The 20,801-nt window shown below is 34.8% G+C and overlaps 1 protein-coding gene across 1 annotated transcript in view; it reads left to right on the top strand.

The window, feature by feature from the left end:
* The window catches only part of Mical (Molecule interacting with CasL), a 538,428-nt gene that overhangs the window by 107,448 nt on the left and 410,179 nt on the right, over positions 1-20,801 (top strand). The window contains exon 6 of the mRNA XM_090406620.1: positions 4,614-4,750. Within this exon, the coding sequence (XP_090262746.1) occupies positions 4,614-4,750 (137 nt within the window). The remainder of the gene's footprint in view (positions 1-4,613; positions 4,751-20,801) is intronic.

The following is a 20,801-nucleotide window of genomic DNA, read 5'->3' as shown; positions in this document are numbered from 1 at the left end:
AGCCTTTCACAAATTAAAATAGATTATTGTAAACAAAAGGAAAACATCAGTCATCTAAATTACATCCTTACAAGGAGGAGGAGGAGTACAGTTTGCTGATGGTTCAGAAGAACACTTAGAGGATGCCATACAAAGTTCAGTACTGTGCAGCGAGAACATTCCAGAAGAACAATCACAGGAATATCTTTGCAAAAGTAAAAATTATTCTCAAAAGGCAATACAGAACACATTACTGGATATGGCAGGTGAAACCAATAATTCATGAGTAAGAGAAAATTCAGGAACGCTCTTAGTAGTAGGCAGCTATTGATTAAAAATACCCTAAGATTAATGTGTGTATCTAACTGATGCAAATCTTCTTATAACTTACCTTTCAAAAGCAAAAAGAATTGAAAAGTGACCACTGAAACATGATTACCAGTGTATTACAGTACTTTACTACATGGAATTGTGACAAACTCAACATTAATCATATTTAATGATTCTCTATCAATTGTACTAGGATACTCAGTCTTACAAGGTGAGTTAACGAAACTGGAAAAAGATTTCTTACCGACATCTCTGATACAATTTGAACAATATTTGTGAATCTGTTTTTAGAAGTTTGAGCCTTCTTATCAAATGACTGGGTTCTATTTGTGGGATAGTTCCCAGCAATATTTCTCCTCTTCTGAACATCTATAACACTTAATGGTTCTGTAAGATCAAACCACAAGATTTATTTCCATATGACAAGCCGTATGATAATAAATTAGCCTATATATTGAGCTCTTTATGGAAGAAAAAAAATTCTCAGTAGTTGTCTTTCTCAATTTTTCAGCTACACTTAATATTAGAAATTTCAGAGGTCACTATCCTTATGCATCTCCAAAAAGTCTATCTATAATCATACACATTGTATTCCATTTCCCATCATTATCCTGTAGAAAGCTAGATATGGTTAGCACCTTGGTCAGTGGAGCTTTTTAGGTTTGTTCTGTCAAGAATGTCCCTAAAAATAAAACTGCAGCATTTGGAAAGTACTCTCAGCACTGTATTAGCATGATTTTGTGTTATAGTGCATGACACCAAATGCATGTGGGTAGGGATGCTGTTAAGTGGAAATCAACCTGCACTGCATGGTGGTTTATATAATTCTCTCTTTGCATTCTATGGTCAGCATGGTTGGTCTGTGATTACTTTGTCTGATTCTGACTTTTAATTTGCTTACAGCATGCTAAAGAATATTGTGCTTTAATTTTACTGAAGGTTAATGGCTTCTGTCTCTTGTAGTGTTTGCTCAGGCAATAAAAATAAAACTAGGTTTGTCATACAAGCACGAGGCAGTTGTAATGAATAGCACATGACAGGTGTATTTCTGGAATCACTGACAAAAAAGCATTTCTAAACAGAACAGTAACCTAAAGAGACAATTTATAATTATATGCACACAATATATATGTGTGCAGATAAAAAAAAAAAAATTCTCTAGTAATCAAAGATTCGTTAAGAATAAATGTTAATATATATAACCTTGAGTTCTTCTAATTAAGCTTGAACCTATGGCATGATCCCATAGAGAATGTTCCTGACATGAACATTCTCTTTGGCATAGGTATATCTTAAAATCTAAGATATAATAAATGTAAGATAACATGACAGTTATAGCGCCATTAATATCTGACCACTTTAGAGTCAAAGTGGTCATGGATGAGCATAACACAATTCATGGCAACAGTTCACAGCCAATGTTTGCATTTCCTTAATGCTGAGGTAGTAGAACAATCATTCTGGAAGGCAGGCTTCAAAAAAAGGAGTTAGCCCTTTGGAGTCTGCCCTTTAGGAACAATTCTGCTCTTTTAGCAGAATTGTTCCATGTTGATTTTTCTATCACCAGTTAGCTAAGGCTGGTGTTTAAAATCAACTTCAGTTCTCTGGATTATCATTTGATCTTCTTAGGTATCTCATTTAGATAGGAATGGATTGCTCCATTATCTGACTTTGCTGGCACTGTGTGGTAGGTGATCATTGAATTCTTGATATCCTCTTGAAGTGGACCGGATACAGTGATAGCACTATATGATTTGATCTTTAGCTGCACATAGGGTTTCACCATTTTTTAGCTTCTGGTGTAGGGAATAATTTATTTTCTAAAATTTTGGGAAATCATTTTGCTGTATGGTTTAAGCTTTAGTATACCAATAAATTTTTATATCAGTTTTTTTTTTTTTTTTTACAAAAATGTTTCCAGTATTCTGGAACACTTACAGAATGGTCAAATGATATTTGAGTATCATTTGACAAGCTCCATAGGTCAATATTCTCTCTAAGCTGCATGGTGATAGATGCTCCTGTGCACACTGAATTGTTGCCACATAGCTGAAATTTTCTTTTAGAAACACTGTTTTTCATGTATTACAAAAAGAACTTTTAAAGTGCTGCACAGTCAAGTCATATAAAACATTTTTTGCTCAGAGCAATAACAGGTCCATGCAGCTATAAAAAAACATTAAAGGGAATAGTGATGCTGGTAACTCATAATTTATGGACAAGATGTTCATAATATATATTATAGTATGAGATAGTATGGGTTGGCTTTCAATAAAGAGATAAAGAAAAGTTTCTCTTATATTCCATTCCATGTAACCAGGAAGGAACGGTAATAAGTTTTTCTGTTCAGTTTCTTACAGTGAACTATATGTTAGCAATGGTAAGTGAAGTGATGACTGAGGAATGTATACAATTCAAAAGCTATGTGTCCAATTGACATATACAATGCACCAATCATTCAGGCTGCATTCATTTACCCTATCTTGTTAGTATACAAATATATTAATACTGCCTCACTTTAAAGTAAGATAAAGATGACTACAAAGGAAGAATTGCAATCTGTGCATAACATTGAATTCTTTAACATCATCATCAAATTCCTGATATTTATTCTCAGAAGGTGTACATTATATTATAATAGTACTATATGAGAAAGTTACATCACTACTGACTTTTTATCAACAAGTTTTCCCTGAATTAATTTTTTTTATCTGTCAAGAATCCAATGTTATCATTTCTTATATTTCTGTTTTCTAAGGCATTTTTTACTAACCTAAATCTTGGTCTTTCTCTGGGTCTTTTTCCTGCCATCCTTGCAAAAAAATACTTGTTTTGTTAATCTTCCTGCTCTCATTCTGTTTAAATGACCATACCACTTGAGATTAGTTTTAACACATTCCTGAACTAGTAATGTCAAGTTCATTCTTTATATCCTCATTTTTAATATGATACTGCCATTGTTGCTATCTGTTCACTCCCCCAATCTTTCTTAGAATTCTCATATCTGTTTTCTATAGTCTTTGATTAGGTGTTTTATTTGTAACCCAGATCTCATATCCATATGCCAAAATTGGTTTGAACACTCTTGTATACAGCTAATTTAGTGTTTTGACTAATTTCTGTTACTCTATATAAATTTATACTGCTTACTCCCTACCATATCATATTTTCTCGAGCAGTATTAAAAACCTGATGATTCCTTGGATGTGAAAAACTACTTGTGCCAGAGATAAACTATCTTGGAAACTGGTTGAAGAAAGGCTTAGAAAAAAAATTCCTGTAGTCTGCAACTAGAATTGAATTTAGAATTCTGTATCTTCTGGCGGCCTAGCACTATGAATGCAAATGCCATTTCTACAAGGTCACAGCCCTATATTCACTCATATATTTGTGTTTTATTAGTGCCTTAGGTTTCATTGCCCTTATTGCTGTTTTGAACTGTTTATTCTCATCAGAGACCAGGCAAAAAATTTAACGTGGGGGGGGGGACATCTGTTCAGTACGATAGCAGTTCTATGTCAGTGAATTGTGGTTTTGTAATGTGTAGGCAAACAAAGTTTGTGTATGAAGTATCTTCACAACTGGGCTACTTGTATATAGAAGCTATTGACTTGAACATCACTTTCCTCAGTATCCCAGAATGCAACAACATTATGGCAAGGGCCACTACCCAGACTAGTTTTGACTCGTATTGATTTTGTCACTGGAGCTATACCCTGGAAGATAACAAAGTCAAATTAATGCAGAGGTCATCTTTTCCATTTGCAAGTAGAAAATGTTGTATCACTTTATTATTGAAATACTCCAGATCAGAGATAGTTATAGAAAGTTTATTTCACTTGGTTGTAGAGTAAATAAAAATATAGTAATATAATTAAAATAAAATAAAATTTACTAGAAACCATATTTTTGTTTAATCCTCTACCAAAGTGTAGAGGATTAAACAAAATTGCATGTACAGGGTGTTTCAAAAAGAACTACCCGATTTCAAATAATTATATATCAAACTCTGGGCCAAGACCATTCACATGGTACAAGTCGCATTCATTTGTGGTTCGTGGTTGCAGAGATGTACAATTTTCAAATCGGGACATTCTTTTTGAAACACCCTGTATAATATCTTCATGGCTAAAATATGACTTGTATAGTGTTTATTTTTAAAATGAATAAATAATTGCTTATTTATTTCATGTTAATTATTTTTCCATTTTAATACAGTAAACTATTATTGAATTCCGTTCACATTGTAACCTCTTCAAATTTGTGTTTTATACTTTGCTACAATGTATCTAATTTCCACATAGGTTTCAACAGAAAAGAATTCAGAGGGAAGTTGGCTATTGCCGTGACAGCCAATTTTATTAATCGGCATACATTGCAAGAAGCAAGGGTACCTGAAATCAGTGGTGTTGCATTTATTTTCAATCAAAAATTTTTTCAGGTATAGCTGATAAGTTGTTCCTTGATCATTATTTTCAACTTGGCGGTTGTATCAGATTCATTTTGTTTATTATAAGATAATCAGTTCATAGTTATTGAAAAGTTATGTTGGAATAGGCCTAATGAAGTGAAACAGTACTGAAAAAGGATTAAAAATATTATTTTATTTTTCCAGTATTTTTTCTTCTCAATCACAGACATCTTCAGGGAGTACAATAACACACAAACTAAGTGCAACACATGAATGAAAGACTAGTCCTAACTAGGTGGGGGCACCTATTAGCTTCCTTGGATGTAAAATGGTATCTCAAAGTATTCATGTTTTCCATATTTTGGGATGTTATATGCAGCCATATTTATTCATCTTAAAGTGATTTTTGGACGCATCTACATATATTTTAAAAACAGGCAGGAAGATCAGCTGCCATCCTCATAGAAGAACATAACAAAATACATCTGTGATCACAACTATGGTCAATCAGACCATGCTGACTGACATGCTTTGGATATAGCTCATAGAAATCAGTTAGAAAAAAGACATACTCCACCACAGCAGATTTAGAAGAGAAAGACTGACACATCTTTATACAGACTGAGTACCATGGATTTAGCACAAACTGCTGTGATTTGCATATTGTGAAGTTTTTTTTTTTCCTTTTAAGTAATTTTTTTTCATCTATGTTAATTTTAATTTTGTTTTTACTAACAATTTTTCATTTTCTGCTTAATGGAAGATAACCTTTAGGGATTCATTGATTAATTTTTACATTATTAAAAATATTTTGTAATACATTATTGTTGTTTGTAGACCTGTCACTGACCTGTAGGCCATTCTCACATAGTGTGTCACCTTTTCAGTTTGATAATATATTTACTGTAATTACTGTAAGGGAGGATCGGGCACTATTTCGCTTACAAATCAGACATGTTTGCCTGTTTTATATAGGGTTTGTGGAAAAGAGGCGGAAAGAACCAGAGATATTAGGAAAAAAAATATGTTCTGTGCCTAAGCCTTTCTCAGGTTTAACACAGTCTGAGAAAGAGAGAAGCGATTAAAATTCCTTTCATCACTGATAACATTTTCAAACCTTACTACCTTTCTCAGAAAGTGACATGTAATGTGACACTAGACTATGGCGATAGAATGCGTGTACATTATATAAAATATTAACAGAAACAAATGATCATTGAATAAATTTAGATGAATTTTGATTAGGTATTAAGAGCAAAATCCTTTCCTTTTCACCTCTTTCTTATGTAACAAGTTATTTCATATACAAAGTAAAATCTTATCTTATTGAAATGATCTTTCTCAGATTATTTTTTAACACAAAATCAAAATTCTTGAAAATGAAACATACACCCTCTGTCCAAAAAGAAACCGAACTTTTGATAGAAAATAAAACACATGCTAATTATAATTATTCAGATCATTTATTTCAATCAATATACACTCTCTCAGCTTCCATACAGTGTTTTGCATGGTTAATTAATTCGTTAAACGAGTTTTTTTATATTGGTTTTTGGGACACTGTTGAGGGTCATGGTTACTGCCACATGAATGTTTTCAGTGGTGCCGTATCACTTTCCTTTCATCGGCAAGTGAAGTTGGGGGAAGAGAAAGAAGTCACAGGGTGCTAAATTAGGTGAATACGACAAGTGATCCAACACACAAACTCTCACAATGCTCAAACGATGAGATGGTGCATTATCATGCAAAAGTGACCAGCTGCCTGCATTACTATGTTCATACTGTATATGTGACAAATTCTCGCTATCAATCACTTCAAAACTTTGAGATAAAACTCACCATTGACTGTTTGGCCAGGTGGAACGGATTCTTTGTATATAATGCCCTTGGAATTGTAGAAACAAATCAGCAATGTCTTTACTTTTGACTTCTCCAAGCAACTTTTTTTCAGATGCTTCACTCTGGTGCTTTGTTTTGGGCTCATACTCATTTACCCATGTTTCATCACCAGTAACGATCGTTTCAAGGAAGTTTGAATTCTTACGAGTGGTTTTAATGAGGTCCTTGCAGTGTTCAATTCAATACATTTTTTGGTCATCTGGCAACTTGTGAGGAACAAATCACAAATTCAATTTATGAAGGCCCAAGCTCTCGGTCAAAATCTTGTGCACAGTTGGTTTTGGAATCCCCAATTCATCTTCAATCAATCTCGTGGACAATTTCGGGTTTTCTTTGATGAAATCACACTTTTTGGATGTTAACTTCACTCAGTTCAGTTTTTGGACACCCCGGCTTTTTGTCATCCTCAAGTATCTCACGACCACTTTGAAATCACTTAAACCACTCGTAAACTTGACTACAGGATATGCATTCATCACCGTATGTTTTTTGAAGCATTTGATGCGTTTCGGTAAAACCTTTACCGAGTTTAATGCAAAAGTCAATCGCAGCTCTCTGTTTGAAACTCATTTTTCGACTGTTTGTCAGAACACGCTATCACTCTTGGCACTATAACTCGGCTTCTAATGAAACAAATGTCATAAACAGTTAACACAACACTAATGAAGGTTGCTGTTTTCGACAACAAAAAGATACAACAGGTGATGCCACTAGTTTTTTCTAATTTCAAAAAATTCGGTTTCTTTTTGAACAGAGGGTGTACATGAAGTAAGGCATGGTCCAGCATCAAGTACCTTCGGTTTGCCATTCCTGTACTCACAAGTGAGCCCTTGTGTGTATATACGGTATATATATATAAAAAATCAATAAAAATGGGGGAGAAAAATCATGTTAGAGGTTTAATGGAGTATTGAGAGCACAGCACTAGAAAAGGATTAAAAACTAATTTTAATGCTAAACCAATATTTCATCTCGCTCAGTAAGACATCTTCAGGGAGTAGAAATAACATTTGTAACACACACAAAAACAACAGAATACTTAATGAAACACGTCGGCGACTCTAATGTCCTATCTAGGTGGCAATCTGTGGACGTTTGTAGGCAGCCTAGGATGTAAACTGGGACCTCTAAAATTTCCCAATATTTTGCAAATTTCGGGAAATTTTATGCACCCATATTTGTGTAGATTAGGTTGATTTCTAAGTGCCGCTGCATATTCCAAAAGCAGTCTTTCCTTTTTAAATATACTATGGTGGAGCATGGTAGTTTTCTTCCTGGAAATCCTATGAGTTATGTCCAGTACATGGTCTGCCAAGCCAGATTGACCATAGTTGTGATTACAGTATAAGATTTGTGTTCATCTAAACTGACAGTGGCTGATCTACCTGTCAGTCCAGAGTAAGCCAACTTGCAGGAACAGGGTAATTTATATACTCCCTACATTGAGATAGGAGGGAGCTGATCTTTGGTAGAATGGATAAGGGTAGCAAGTTCCTCTACACATTAAAAAAAAAAAAACCTCTACACAGCTTTTAAGCCCCGCTGGGCTTAAAAGCTGTGTAGAGGTACTTTTTAATGACCTGGCTACTTTTTCCAATGTGCCACGGACATAGGGGATAGTGATGGCATTTCTGAAATCCTTCTAAAGAGATGGGGGAGGAACTAATTACAATAAAACTTTTGCATTCCCGCAATTTATGTTTTCCTGCCATTTATGTCATTTTCTGTTTGTCCCATCTTAAGGTTTATTCTTACAATATATTGTTTTCCCACCATTAGTAACTTGATGTGGACGTTATTTCCCGTGATTTGCGGTTTTTTCTCGGGTGGCAACACTGATTTTCGAATCGAGTTCTGTGGAAATTGCACATTTCTGTTCCCAGATGGTGTTGCTTTTGGTTATAGTTTCATTTCCGCCATCACGGTGGCTTGCAGCAGTGATGAGCGATACCGTGATTTTTCTATCCAAGTACAAATTGATACCGTGAAGTTTTCATATCAGTAATTTAAAGTGTCAGTCGCTCATGGCACCCATAACGTTATTTCTACAAGTAACAGTTGTTACTCATGAATATTAGATATCAGTGAATAAACCACGGTTCGTGAAATATCACTTCACTAGCTTGTAGTGTTGGTGTTCGTAGCTGCAATTCATAAGCACGTGGGATATTGCAGAATTTCTGCTACGTAATTTAATGTGTGATAGTTGCTTTCAAGTTGTGGTCATGAATGATCCATGTTAGTAACATGGAGAAAAAAAACAGAAAATGTATTTCAGTAGAAGAAAAGATGGTAATTCTGTGACGTGTAGATTAGCATGCTGGAACACTTGTGCAATTAGCAACAGATCTTGGACTCTCCCTGTCCACTTTGAACACGATAGTAAAAAAACAGGCTAAGCATTGAACTCAGTGGAAAACAATCTGGCACTATGTCATATGCCGGACATCAACATATGATGAATTGGATAAACTTGTGGCGGAGTGGCTTGTTTCTACGAGAGTGTTGGGTATTCCAGTCGATGGTACTCAGAGCGAAAGCCCTTGAATTTGCTGCTAGGTTGGGATTAATGGTTTTACTGCATCGGGATGGATTGATCGCGTCAAGACTAGTCACAATATTGTGTATAATCAAGTGTGTGGAGAAAGTAATAGTGTTGCAGCGGAAACTGTAAACCAGTGGAAACATGAACTAAAGACTATTATTCAGGACTACAAACCAAAAAATATTTTATAACATTCTGCCAATACCCATAGCGGCTCCCTCTATCTGTTTGTAAATTTTGTTCTTTCAAGAAAAATAACCAGAATTCGTGGTTATTCACACTCACACAGGCCAATACAATACCTCTCAACAGATGGCATCATAAAAACTTTAACCAGTAGAACCTACAATCTTTGTTTCAGGTGTATCCTCTCTTTCAGTTGAACTCAACCATATATACACCTTCCTGTCCAATGACTATGGCAATTACAGAATTTAAAAAAGAATCAGTTTCTTCCCCGTTCCTCAGCCATCTCTTGAGAAGGATTTCAGAAAAGCCATCACCATCTCCTATGTCCATGGCACATCGGTAAAAATAGCCAGGTCATTAAAAAAAAGTACCTCTATGCAGCTTTTAAGCTCCACCAGAAACTTGCTACCCTTATCCATTCTACTGAATATCAGCTCCCTCCTCTCTCGGTGCCTGGAATATATAAAGAACACAAATCTTACATCTGCAATCGTGACTATGGTTAATCTGGCCTGGCAGACCATGTATTGGACACAACTCACAGGATCTTCTGGAAGAATACCACCATGCTCCACCATAGTAAATTTAAAAAGGAAAGACTGTTTTTGAAATCTGCACAGTGGCACTCAGAAATTACTCTAATCTAAACAAATGCAGATGCATAAAACTTGTCAAAATTTAGGAAATAATCGTCTGAGGTCCCAGTTTGCATCCTAGACTGCCTACAAATGCCCATGGAGGGTGCACCACCTAGATATGGCTTGAGAGAGTCACCCATGTGTGATAAGTGTTATTTCTACTCCCTGAAGATGTTTCAGTGACTGAGATGAAATATTGGAAGCATTAAAATTAGTTTTTAATCCTTTCCTAGTACTATCAGTACTCGATTAAACCTCCAACATTGATTTCCTCCTAGCACTTAAGCCTTAACACACATAGGGAGGAAGAAAATCTGAGACCACCCACAGTACAAATATATTATAAATTTACAAATAAACCTTTTTTTGGTGGGAAGTGACATAAAAAAAAAAAAAAAAAAAACTTTCATCCATGTGTTTGACTTAGTTTTCTGTTGCCTTTTGGATGTATGCTACAAGCTGTGCTGTAACTAGCTTTTCATGGGCCCTGTGCGAGATTTTATTTTTGGCCCCCTTTTCTTTTTGGAAAAATAAATTTTAAAAAAAAATGTTTTTTTTTTTTTATTATATATTATAATATATTTACTAAAATAAAGAGCCAAAAGGCTTTATTTCAGCAATTCAACATTATATAAATCAAGTGGATATTAAATCCAGCATTATTTCAAAGCCGAATATAGAAACTATGAAAGTTTTGTGTGAAATTTGACCAGAGAGTTTACTGGAATACACTTGCTGGCATACAAGTTTTCCTAGCACAGACCTTATAGAAAACATGATCACTTGCCCAAGCGTCCATATATTCACCTTCTATTGGTCCATTTTGATAAGGTTTCACTAGCCTGACAGCTGTTTCAAACTAGTTGGTTCTCCTCAGAGACCAGGCAGAAACCTTAAGAGCAAAAACTCTCATTCAGTACTAAGGAACTCAGTGTCGGAGAGGTGTGTATATATATATATATATATATATATATATATATATATATATATATATATATATTTTTTTGTAATCGAGCACTCGGTCAGTGCCTAAAGTATTTACTAAAATAAAGAGCCAAAAAGCTTCATTTTGGCAATGGAAATTTCAACTTGATTTATATAATTTAGCATCGCTGAAATGAAGCCTTTTGGCTTTTATTTTAGTAAATACTTTACGCACCGACCGAGAGTTCACTTACGAAAAATACACCTCGAGTTCTTTAGTACTGAATGAGTTTTTGCTTTCTTAAGGTTTCTGCCTGGTTTCTGAGAACCAACCAGTTCGAAACAGCTGTCAGGCCAGTGAAACATTATCAAAATGGATCAATAGAAGGCAAATATATGGATGCTTGGGTAAGCAATCATGTTTTCTATAAGGTCTGCACCAGGGCAACTCGTAAATGTCAGCGAGTGTATTCTCATAAGCTCTCTGGTCAAATTTCATACGAAACTTTCATAGTTTCTGCATTTGGCATTTGAAATAATGCTGGATTTAATATCCGCTTGATATTAAAGAGTCAGTTTCACATGTGTTTATGAAATTATTCATAAACACATATTATAATATGTGTTTATGAATCGGCCCCCGATGGTGGCAAAATTTAAAATTTAAAAATGAAAATATAATACTGTTATTTTATTATGCCCCCTGGGTCCTGTGCCTGTGTACCCGTTGCACCTGCCTGGTTATGCCATGGTTATAAGTCTCATTGTACTCCCTGAGGATGTCTCTGTGGCTGCAACAATATGTTGGAAATATTAAATATTTTTTTTAATCCTTTCTTAATGCTGTTTCGCTCCATTAAGCCTTCAGCATGAGTTTTTACCACCACTTCAGCCTTAACACATAGATAATTATTTCTTAAAAATATATGAAATATTAGTTTAGTTTTCATTTGTTTATGTTTTATATAACAACTTATATTTATTATCGATATAAAAATGCAACAATGCATGAAAGCTTATTAAAATGCAACTAGTCATCAACTACTCATATATAAAAAAAAATAGCTCAATTATAAACCATACTGTTCTTAATAGACTAATCCAAACAGTTTTGCTTGGATAACATCTCCACACTTTTACTGCACTCTGCACCTTTCTGGGAGGGCATAGCTTCAGAGGTATTTGTGATATTAGATGACCTGAAAAAGAACACCTTTGCATATGAAATAAATTATTGATGAGACAAAATTATAATTTTTTGTGAAACTATCCATCATCAGTAATATTCTAGGTAAATTGAAAAGGTAGAATATGCAATAGTTGGTTTCACATGCATTTGATAATACACAATCAAACACCCTCATTTGTTGCACAATTCTTGTAATGAGGAATTAGCAATTCCTCATTACAAGAATTGTGCAACAGACGAGGCGATGTCTTCACAGTACCCAATTTTTAGGTTGGATGATGACCATTTCATTCTTGAATATATCTATTATTGAGAGTTGGTTTGTGATGGGTTAAACTGGGCAAAATACCTGAGAGAGAAAGGAGTAAGAAAGATGTCTGAGTTACAAATAATTTATTTTCCTGGTGAACTTAAGCCATTTATGAAAGCTATTACTATTTTTTCTAAGAAGGGGATTAATGCATTTTCTAGATATGGCCATAGTGAATCCAAAAGAAAGGCTGAGGATGAATGGAAGAAAACAATTACTCTTCTAAGTTTTAAATGGTAGTTGGCTAAAGTTGTTGTTGAACATGACTTCTCATGGCTCTGCCTTCTATCTGATTGTAAATTTTCTTTTCCAGCTGAAATAGCCGCCATGCATGACAGTTGAATTATGTCAGAAGGAAAGTTGAAGTAAAAACTGAAGAGTTTCAACTGACAGAATATTCATGAATAACAAAGAAAGTGAGACAGAGCTAAGTAAAGACAAATCTGCTCGTCTTATATGAGCACTGAAATATGTGAAAAAGAAGCAAGGTAATTAAGAGAATTGCTATGGTTCACAGTTGGAACACTTTACATACTTTAAGTGACTCAAAGAAGTAGTGGGTTCAACCAAAATATATATGCAATTTATTTATAATATTATTATTGTTCCGGCTGATGACTTTTTTTTTTCAGTAAGATTTTATCACTGTTCAACTTAAAACTAGTCAGATGTTATACTGTTGCTATATGCATGAAACTTATTTTTGCATGTTCTTTCTTTCTTTTGAATTTGCCTGTTGCATCACTAATGATGGACAGAAACTTTCCACATGAAATATTTGAAGTATGTGAGAACTTCATATTATCAATGAACTTCTTTTCCATGTATGTATTTTTGCAAAACATCATTCAAGAAAGGATCTTGCATACTGCTCTTCCTAGAATATGCACCTGCAGTGATTTGTTTTTGTATACATAAGTGTTGTGGAGTTCTAGAACTCATTATGAAGATACCCACTGCAGCTTGCACAATTGCCTCTTACAATTCTTAAATTTGTGTTCATGGATGCATTCTGTTCACTGCAATCACTGGACTCCAGATAATTCTTTCACCAGTTGATACATCTCTCATATCTTCCTCCTCCTCCTGTGTAATTACCAAGCTTTGCAATAGCCTGTGGTTCTGTTTTTCTTTATCCTCCCAGAAACTTGGGATTTTCATCTAACAAAAACAAAAAAACCAACAGAACACATGCAGTTAACAGGCATAAAACGTTACTGGCCTCATAAATTTATTGGCTGGGCTGTTTATTCATCCACCACATCCATACCTCTAGATTCATTATCCATCCATGTGAACATATTACTAAGGTGGGATCTCTTCTTAATTAAGTACTTTTTCTGTGGAACCAATACCTCTCATATGAGATCTAATATCTGACAATCAGGCAGTTCACACTGAGATTTTATGTTAATGTTCAGTATAATGAGGTGTTTCCTTCACTGTACTAGATTTATGGACTCAGTTCTTGTTTTTGGTTACCTAACTTTAATAAAATTAAAATTACATTCTATATTTTGACTGTATCATAGTCATTATAAGGAGTCTGTAATTACTGCTATAAACTACAGTATTGATTAATGTTTCTGGTCTAATCTCTTGTGATTAAAAAATAAATAAAACTAAGTAAATTGATAAATAAAAAACAGCAATAAAAAATTATTTCAGTTCTTTGAAGTACTGTAATTAATACTTGTAATTAGTTCTACCATTTTATTTAACATCTCTTGCTTGATTTCTTGTTCTTTGTACATAGCCAGAATTTTTTTTGTTGTGGAAATTGGAATTTGTGCAGATTGGTGAAGACTTTCCAGCTCTCTTGTTGACATTTCCTTCATGCTGTAAAGCTGTCAAAGCTGAAGTTCTGTGCATAAGTTATCAGAGCCTGATGTATATATATTGACCAGCATTAGAAATTTTAAGGACATTTAAATTTAGTTCAATGAAAATCTTGCATGAATCTTTAACTTTTCTTTCAAACTGTGTTTTAGTTTTGTGTGTGAGTAGCTTTCTTTCAGTTCCTTCATTTGCCTTATTCTGGTTAACTTTTTATACCTGCTGCTACTTGGCACCTCCATGAAATCCTAGGACTCATTTCTAGAAGACTGTACTTTGTTACACAATATACCCAATCAAATGCTACCTATTAAATATATTTGATTTTTATGCTCTAGGATGAGAATAAAAGATAAGCAGTTAAGTTGTGTAGGCAGCGTTTTATCTGAGTGATTTTCAAAGCAAATTTTTTCATGTCCAGTGTTATAAAAAAAAAAATAAAAAAAATAAAAAAAAATCCACAAATGTGATCAAGAAACAAACATAAATTGTATGAATAAGAGTTGGAGGTTACATTTGAGGGGGACTGAAAGTTCTCATTCCAGTGAATGTTTTATTTGGACAGAGCAGATACAGAAATCAGATTATGAAAATAGGCCACATGAAGAAAGTGCTGGTTAAGAAAGATCCCAGGTGTTGGGAGAATGATGATGAAGAGGATTATCTGGTATTCTTTTTTGGCAGGTTAACAGATTGTGTTACATTATGACTGATAGCAAATAATCATCTTACCTTCCAGTTTGAGTTATACAATTTAAGTAATTAGACTATGAAATCAACTTTCAGAAATAATCAGAAAAGGTCAGCATTAAGGCAGTAAACGAAAGCTGATTAAGTGAAGACATGAAACCCTGAGCTAGAGCAGATCATATGGTTGTGATTCCAGGTTAAATAATGTTTAGCAAGGAATGTCTGTTTTAAGAATAGCACATTACTTTTCTTTTGACTCCTTCCCAAACACACATACACAGTACTCATTTGCTATTGTCTTTGCAGCCTGTTGTGTGTGAGAGTGATACAAAAATAAATAAATACTAGTATCGCTGGGGTTATAAAAATCTTTAAAAAAAATTGCAAAAATTATAACAGCAACAACAATGGCATAAAATAACAAAAAATATACCCCCCCCACACACACCCACAGATGTACAGAAATCCAAATTAACATCACAATACAATACAATAAGGAGTTCAAATTCATTTCACTTGCATAAGGTCGATCATGATATGGTTAGGATAGCTGAAGTAGATCTATAATCATAGAGGATGCCAGATGCATATTCGTGCCTGTAAGTACATCATTAAGATTTATATTGATGCTCCATATGTTGGTGAAATGGATTTGGAATTTTTATTGTATTGTGATGTTATTTTGGCTTTTTGTGTATGGAGGGGGGGGGGGGGCTATATTTTTTGCTATTTTATGCAATTTTTTTTGTGTTTTTGATTTTTTTTTTTTTATTGGAAGATTTTTATAACTGCAGTTATATACTAGTACAGGTAACCCTCTTATAACGTAGATGTTAGGTTCCATAGAAATGCCACGTTATATAAATCGCGTTATGCGAAACTCAGATCACATAGAAAAAGTAGGGTTAAGTTCCGAAATCGTTTTTTTTTTTAAATTATATAAATGAACAACAATGGCATATTGTTACATCCTGAATGAAGCACTTTATTAAAGAAACACTTCATTCAGGATTTAACAAGTCAAAAAAATCAGCTGAGAGAAAAACTTGTATTCGAGCAGAAGAAATAAAGTACTAACTGTAAATAGAAATAAAATTACCTCCTTTTAGTAGAATTGTAATACCATGTAAAGAACTTCGTGTATAAATTAGTATTATATGAATGCATCATGTATACAATGAATGGGTAAATTAGATGTAAACAATAGTCCAAAGGTCACGGGCAGGCCTGAGGCATTGGCAATCTCGGAAAGCGATGCACATTCGTTTCCCGGAAGACGCTGCAAGATATGGTACTGAAATTCGCGATGTACCGAAATTCCCGCAGAAAGTAAGAGGGCGCTATTGTGGCTAGTAACAGGGTGCTAAAAAGGGGGGGGTGAAGGAAGGAAGAATAAAAAGGGTTTGCACCCCTTTCTCAAGCCCCTTTTTTGCCTATTTTTGCTGGATGATGATTCGACTTCTCTCGTGGACCGGTAGTTCCTAATGGTGTTTCTTGGCGATGGTTCGATATCGGAAGGTGCACCTTTCCCTTCAATGTTTGAATTTCTGCTGGTACTAAAGCGTGAGATGTCGGCATATGCTACCTTCACTGAAAGTTCCAACGGAATAATATTGCGGACGTATATTATGAACCAGCAGCTAGAAACGAGGATGGCCTGAAACAGATCGAGAATAGACGAGGGGAAAACGCCAGGTGCAGAGCATAGCTTAATCTGATGACCATAGTGACCCACCACGTGGACACAGGCTTATGGAAGTATCAAAGGGTAATTCAAACAAAGAAGGACAGTTCAGACGGACCTGGAGATCCTCCCCCAAGAAATGGTAAAGTACAGATTTTGTTGTATAATTACTTGTTGTGACTAGTTTAATATGCAAGACTAACATAGTAGGTAGAAAATTGAGTAGAAATGTGTATATTATGTGTGCTAAATCAAAAATAACTCAATCAAAATAACTCAAAAGAAGGATTTATTGTTCATGCATTAGAGTATTAATCAGTTTGATAAAGTTTGATTTAGCATGTCATTGAACTAATGGAAAGTGAGATTGGTCTAAGTGTATATTATGTCTTTAAATTCCACTAAATATGTTTTTCTTTTATACCTGAGTTTTGCCTGTGATGTGAACCAAAACTACCGCTCATTAATCTGAACCATGGCGGGGGGGCGGAATTGAAAGAAAGGTATATCATGTTGTTATAGGTTACGACTACAAACCAGAATTTACTTAGCCACAGTAAAACGTTTAATTTATGAGTTTAAACACTAAATTTATTCACCTTTGTGCACCAAAATTCTGGAAAAGTCTCCCTGAATAAGAGTCCCCTCTATTCTAAGATATTGGCTGGCGCAGCTTTAAAAAATAAATTTGTCAATATCTGAAGAGGGTCTCGGCCCCAGAAAGAAATTAGAGGATTCATTTCTTTTAGCAAGGAATAACCTTTAACAGTCAGGGTAAGCACATGAGTAAAATTAGGAATTGGCCAGAGATATAGAATTTGCTTTCCTTATAGAATGAACACATAAGTGATACAGATATTAGAGTCAAGGAAATTTTGTAAGTCTTGTAGTTAAAGTGGAGAGGAAAATTCATAAAGGAAGTAAAAAATTATTTAAGGAAGAGCAAAATATATAACAATATCCAACAAAAATATATTTTTATTTAATTCAGGTAACTCATGTAAGTTAAGAAAACATATAACCTATGAAACAAATACATAGTATAAAATTATAAAAATTACAAATTGTATGTAGACTTCATTGCGTATAATGCATAAATGTTTTAGGGAAAATAAAATAAAGTGCATAATTTAATTGTCATCACTATCTTCAAAATAAAACAAACATTTCGTAGATGTTCTTTATTTACAAGTGGCCGGACGTCGTCATCACTTGAAATCTCTTGGACATCATTTGTATAATTCTCATTGCATACTTCGACTGGTTTAGTTTTCAAGAAGTCAGTAATAAGACCTTGTTTACCACTATGCTGCAATTTTTTATTAAGTTCATAATATGGAGCTAAACAAATATCCAATTGTCTCGTGAATTTTCTGAAGCGCTCCATTGAGGGATCATTATCCTAAAATAACTTCCTAACTTTCTTGCCAAGTCCAATCCTTCTGCTAATTTCTTTAAACTGAATTCTTTAACGGATTCATCACAATCAGAATCTTCAGCAGAACTTTCCCAACCATTTGGTTCGAAGTCATTATTAATTTTTCCAGTTCTTCCTCATTTAAATCTGTTTTCCCATCAATTAATTCACTAATTTTGTTTTCAACCATATCGCAAAAATGTGTGTGACATTTATTATAGGACTTAGCTTGGCATCCACCTCCAGTGGATGCTGAGTTGAGTCGCATTGATTCATTTAAATTCAGAGTCCTTGCAACAACGCCTGGTTTTTCTCCATTTTTCAACCAATCCAAGATTTTATTTTTTTTTTCAAGAGATATTAAATTTCTTTCCAATGTTGGTTTTTCCCTTTCATTGCAGTTTTACAGCCATTACTATAAAAATAATTTTTTACATAAAAAAAGCATTACATATTAATTATGTGTGTAACTCACCAGAAAATAAAGTGCTCAGCTTGAGATTAACACACTTATGATTTTTTAATGCGCTTTCTTGGCAGAAAACGAAGACAATTTTCAACACTAAACACGTTATACGGTAAACGATTGATGTACATGCGTGCTAAAGGGTATTTCACCTAATATAAATTCGCTGCTTATAACTACATATGCGATACGGGCAGACCCAAATTTAATCAAGATAAAATTTAATTTTTACGTTGCGTGGTGAAAAATATATGAAAAGATAAAGGGCTACTATAATTTGTAGACTATGTTATATTGAAACCATGCTGAACAAGGATTAATACAATTTGTAGATCACGTTATATGAGGGTTACCTGCATTTATTTTTGTATCACACACAGAACAGGCTGCAAAGATTGTAGCAAATCAGTACTGTGTGTGTTTGGGCACAGGTCAAAAGAAAATGTGTTGAGGCTTGTGAAGAATTCATGATGGAGGTTTAATGGAATATTATCATCACTGAGAAAGGATTAAAAACAATTTATACTTCCAATATTTCGTCTCCTTCACAGAGACGTCTTCAGGGATTACAAAAAAACCTTTTGTAACAACACACACAAATATAATACAATAGTGAGTGAAACTAAAGTTCTCTCTAGGTGATGCGCCCTCTGCTGGTGGCCTAGGATGTAAAGAGTTACCATTAGGAAGGCGAATTATGTTGGTTTTTCCCTGCGCCTTCCTAATGGTAACCTTTCTTTCTCTGTATATAGAAAACTTACTCATACAGGCAGATACATTCACAAACTCTCCCACCACCACCCCTCTCAGCAATATGGCATTATTAAAACTCTTACCAATAAAGCCCACAATCTTTGTTCCAGTGAAACTGCCCTTTCAACCGAACTCAAACACATACACCACACCTTCCTTTCGATTGGTGACAGTGACTACAGAATTCCTTCCCCATTCCCCAACCATCTCTTCAGAAGGACCTCAGAAATGCCATAACCATACCTTACATCTGTGGTACATCAGAAAAAATAGCCACATCATTAAAGTCCAACCTCCATACAGCTTTTAAGCCCCACCGTAAACTTGCTACCCTTATCCGTTCCACCAAAGACCACCCCCCTCCTCTCTCAGTGCCTAGAGTATATAGAGGACCTTGTGCCTTTAAACTGGCTTACTTTGGACCGATAGGCAGATCAGCAACAATCCGATTAGAAGAACACAAGTCATACATCTGCAGTCACGATTATGGTCAATCTGGCCTTGCAGACCATGTTTTGGATACAACTCACAGGATCTCCTGGAAAAAAACTGCCATGTTCCACCATAGTAAATTCAAAAAAGAAAGACTATTCTTTGAATCTGCTTCTGCACTCAGGAATCAACCTAATTTAAACAAGTACAGTTGCATTAAACTTCCCAAAATTTGGGAAACATTAATTATCAGAGATCCCTCTTTACATCCTAGGCCACCTGGAAATGCCCAAAGAGTGTGCACCACCTAGATAGGACTTTAGTTTCACTCACTATTGTATTATATTTGTGTGTGTGTGTGTGTGTGTGTGTGTGTGTGTGTGTGTGTGTGTGTGTGTGTGTGTGTGTGTGTGTGTGTGTGTGTTGTTACAAAAGGTTTTTTTTTTTGTAATCCCTGAAGATGTCTCTGTGATGGTGACGAAATATTGGAAGTATTAAAATTGTTTTTAATCCTTTCTCAGTGCTGCTAATATTCCATTAAACCTCCAGCATGGGGGTCAAAAGAAAAGTAATGCGCTTTATTCTTATCAAATAGGTTATAGAGTTAGGGAGTACTTCAGTGTGAAAGTCATCCCACAGAACAGAGTCAGGTTGAATGAAAGATAAGAATAGGAGAGTTTCAGATTTGAATCAGTGATTATACTGTATAAGGTTGTTGAGGGGCTATTTCTTGTGTTATTGTAGAGTTAGCAGTAATTAGGCAGGGTGGGGGATCATGATGGATGCTGTTCTACTGAACAGAACCCATGGATATATCTTTAGATGAGAGACAGTGCAGAAACTGGTTCCCTGTGAGACAATGGTTGGAAAACATGTGACAAAAGAGTGTCAATTAGTCAACTTGCCTTCTTCTGAACAGCATCAAGAATTTTTAAGGAGGTCTTATGTGCACCACTGAAAATATGAGAACAGTATCCCAAAATTGGATGTTGAGGGGCTATTTCTTGTGTTATTGTAGAGTTAGCAGTAATTAGGCAGGGTGGGGGATCATGATGGATGCTGTTCTACTGAACAGAACCCATGGATATATCTTTAGATGAGAGACAGTG

The sequence above is a fragment of the Typopeltis vanoorti genome, chromosome 16 (genome assembly GCF_054136105.1).
Source record: "Typopeltis vanoorti isolate ZY-2024b chromosome 16, IOZ_Tvanoo_1.0, whole genome shotgun sequence".
NCBI lineage: Eukaryota > Metazoa > Arthropoda > Arachnida > Uropygi > Thelyphonidae > Typopeltis > Typopeltis vanoorti.
Note: the sequence above shows the minus strand (reverse complement) of the source record. Positions and strands in the feature narration are given on the sequence as shown.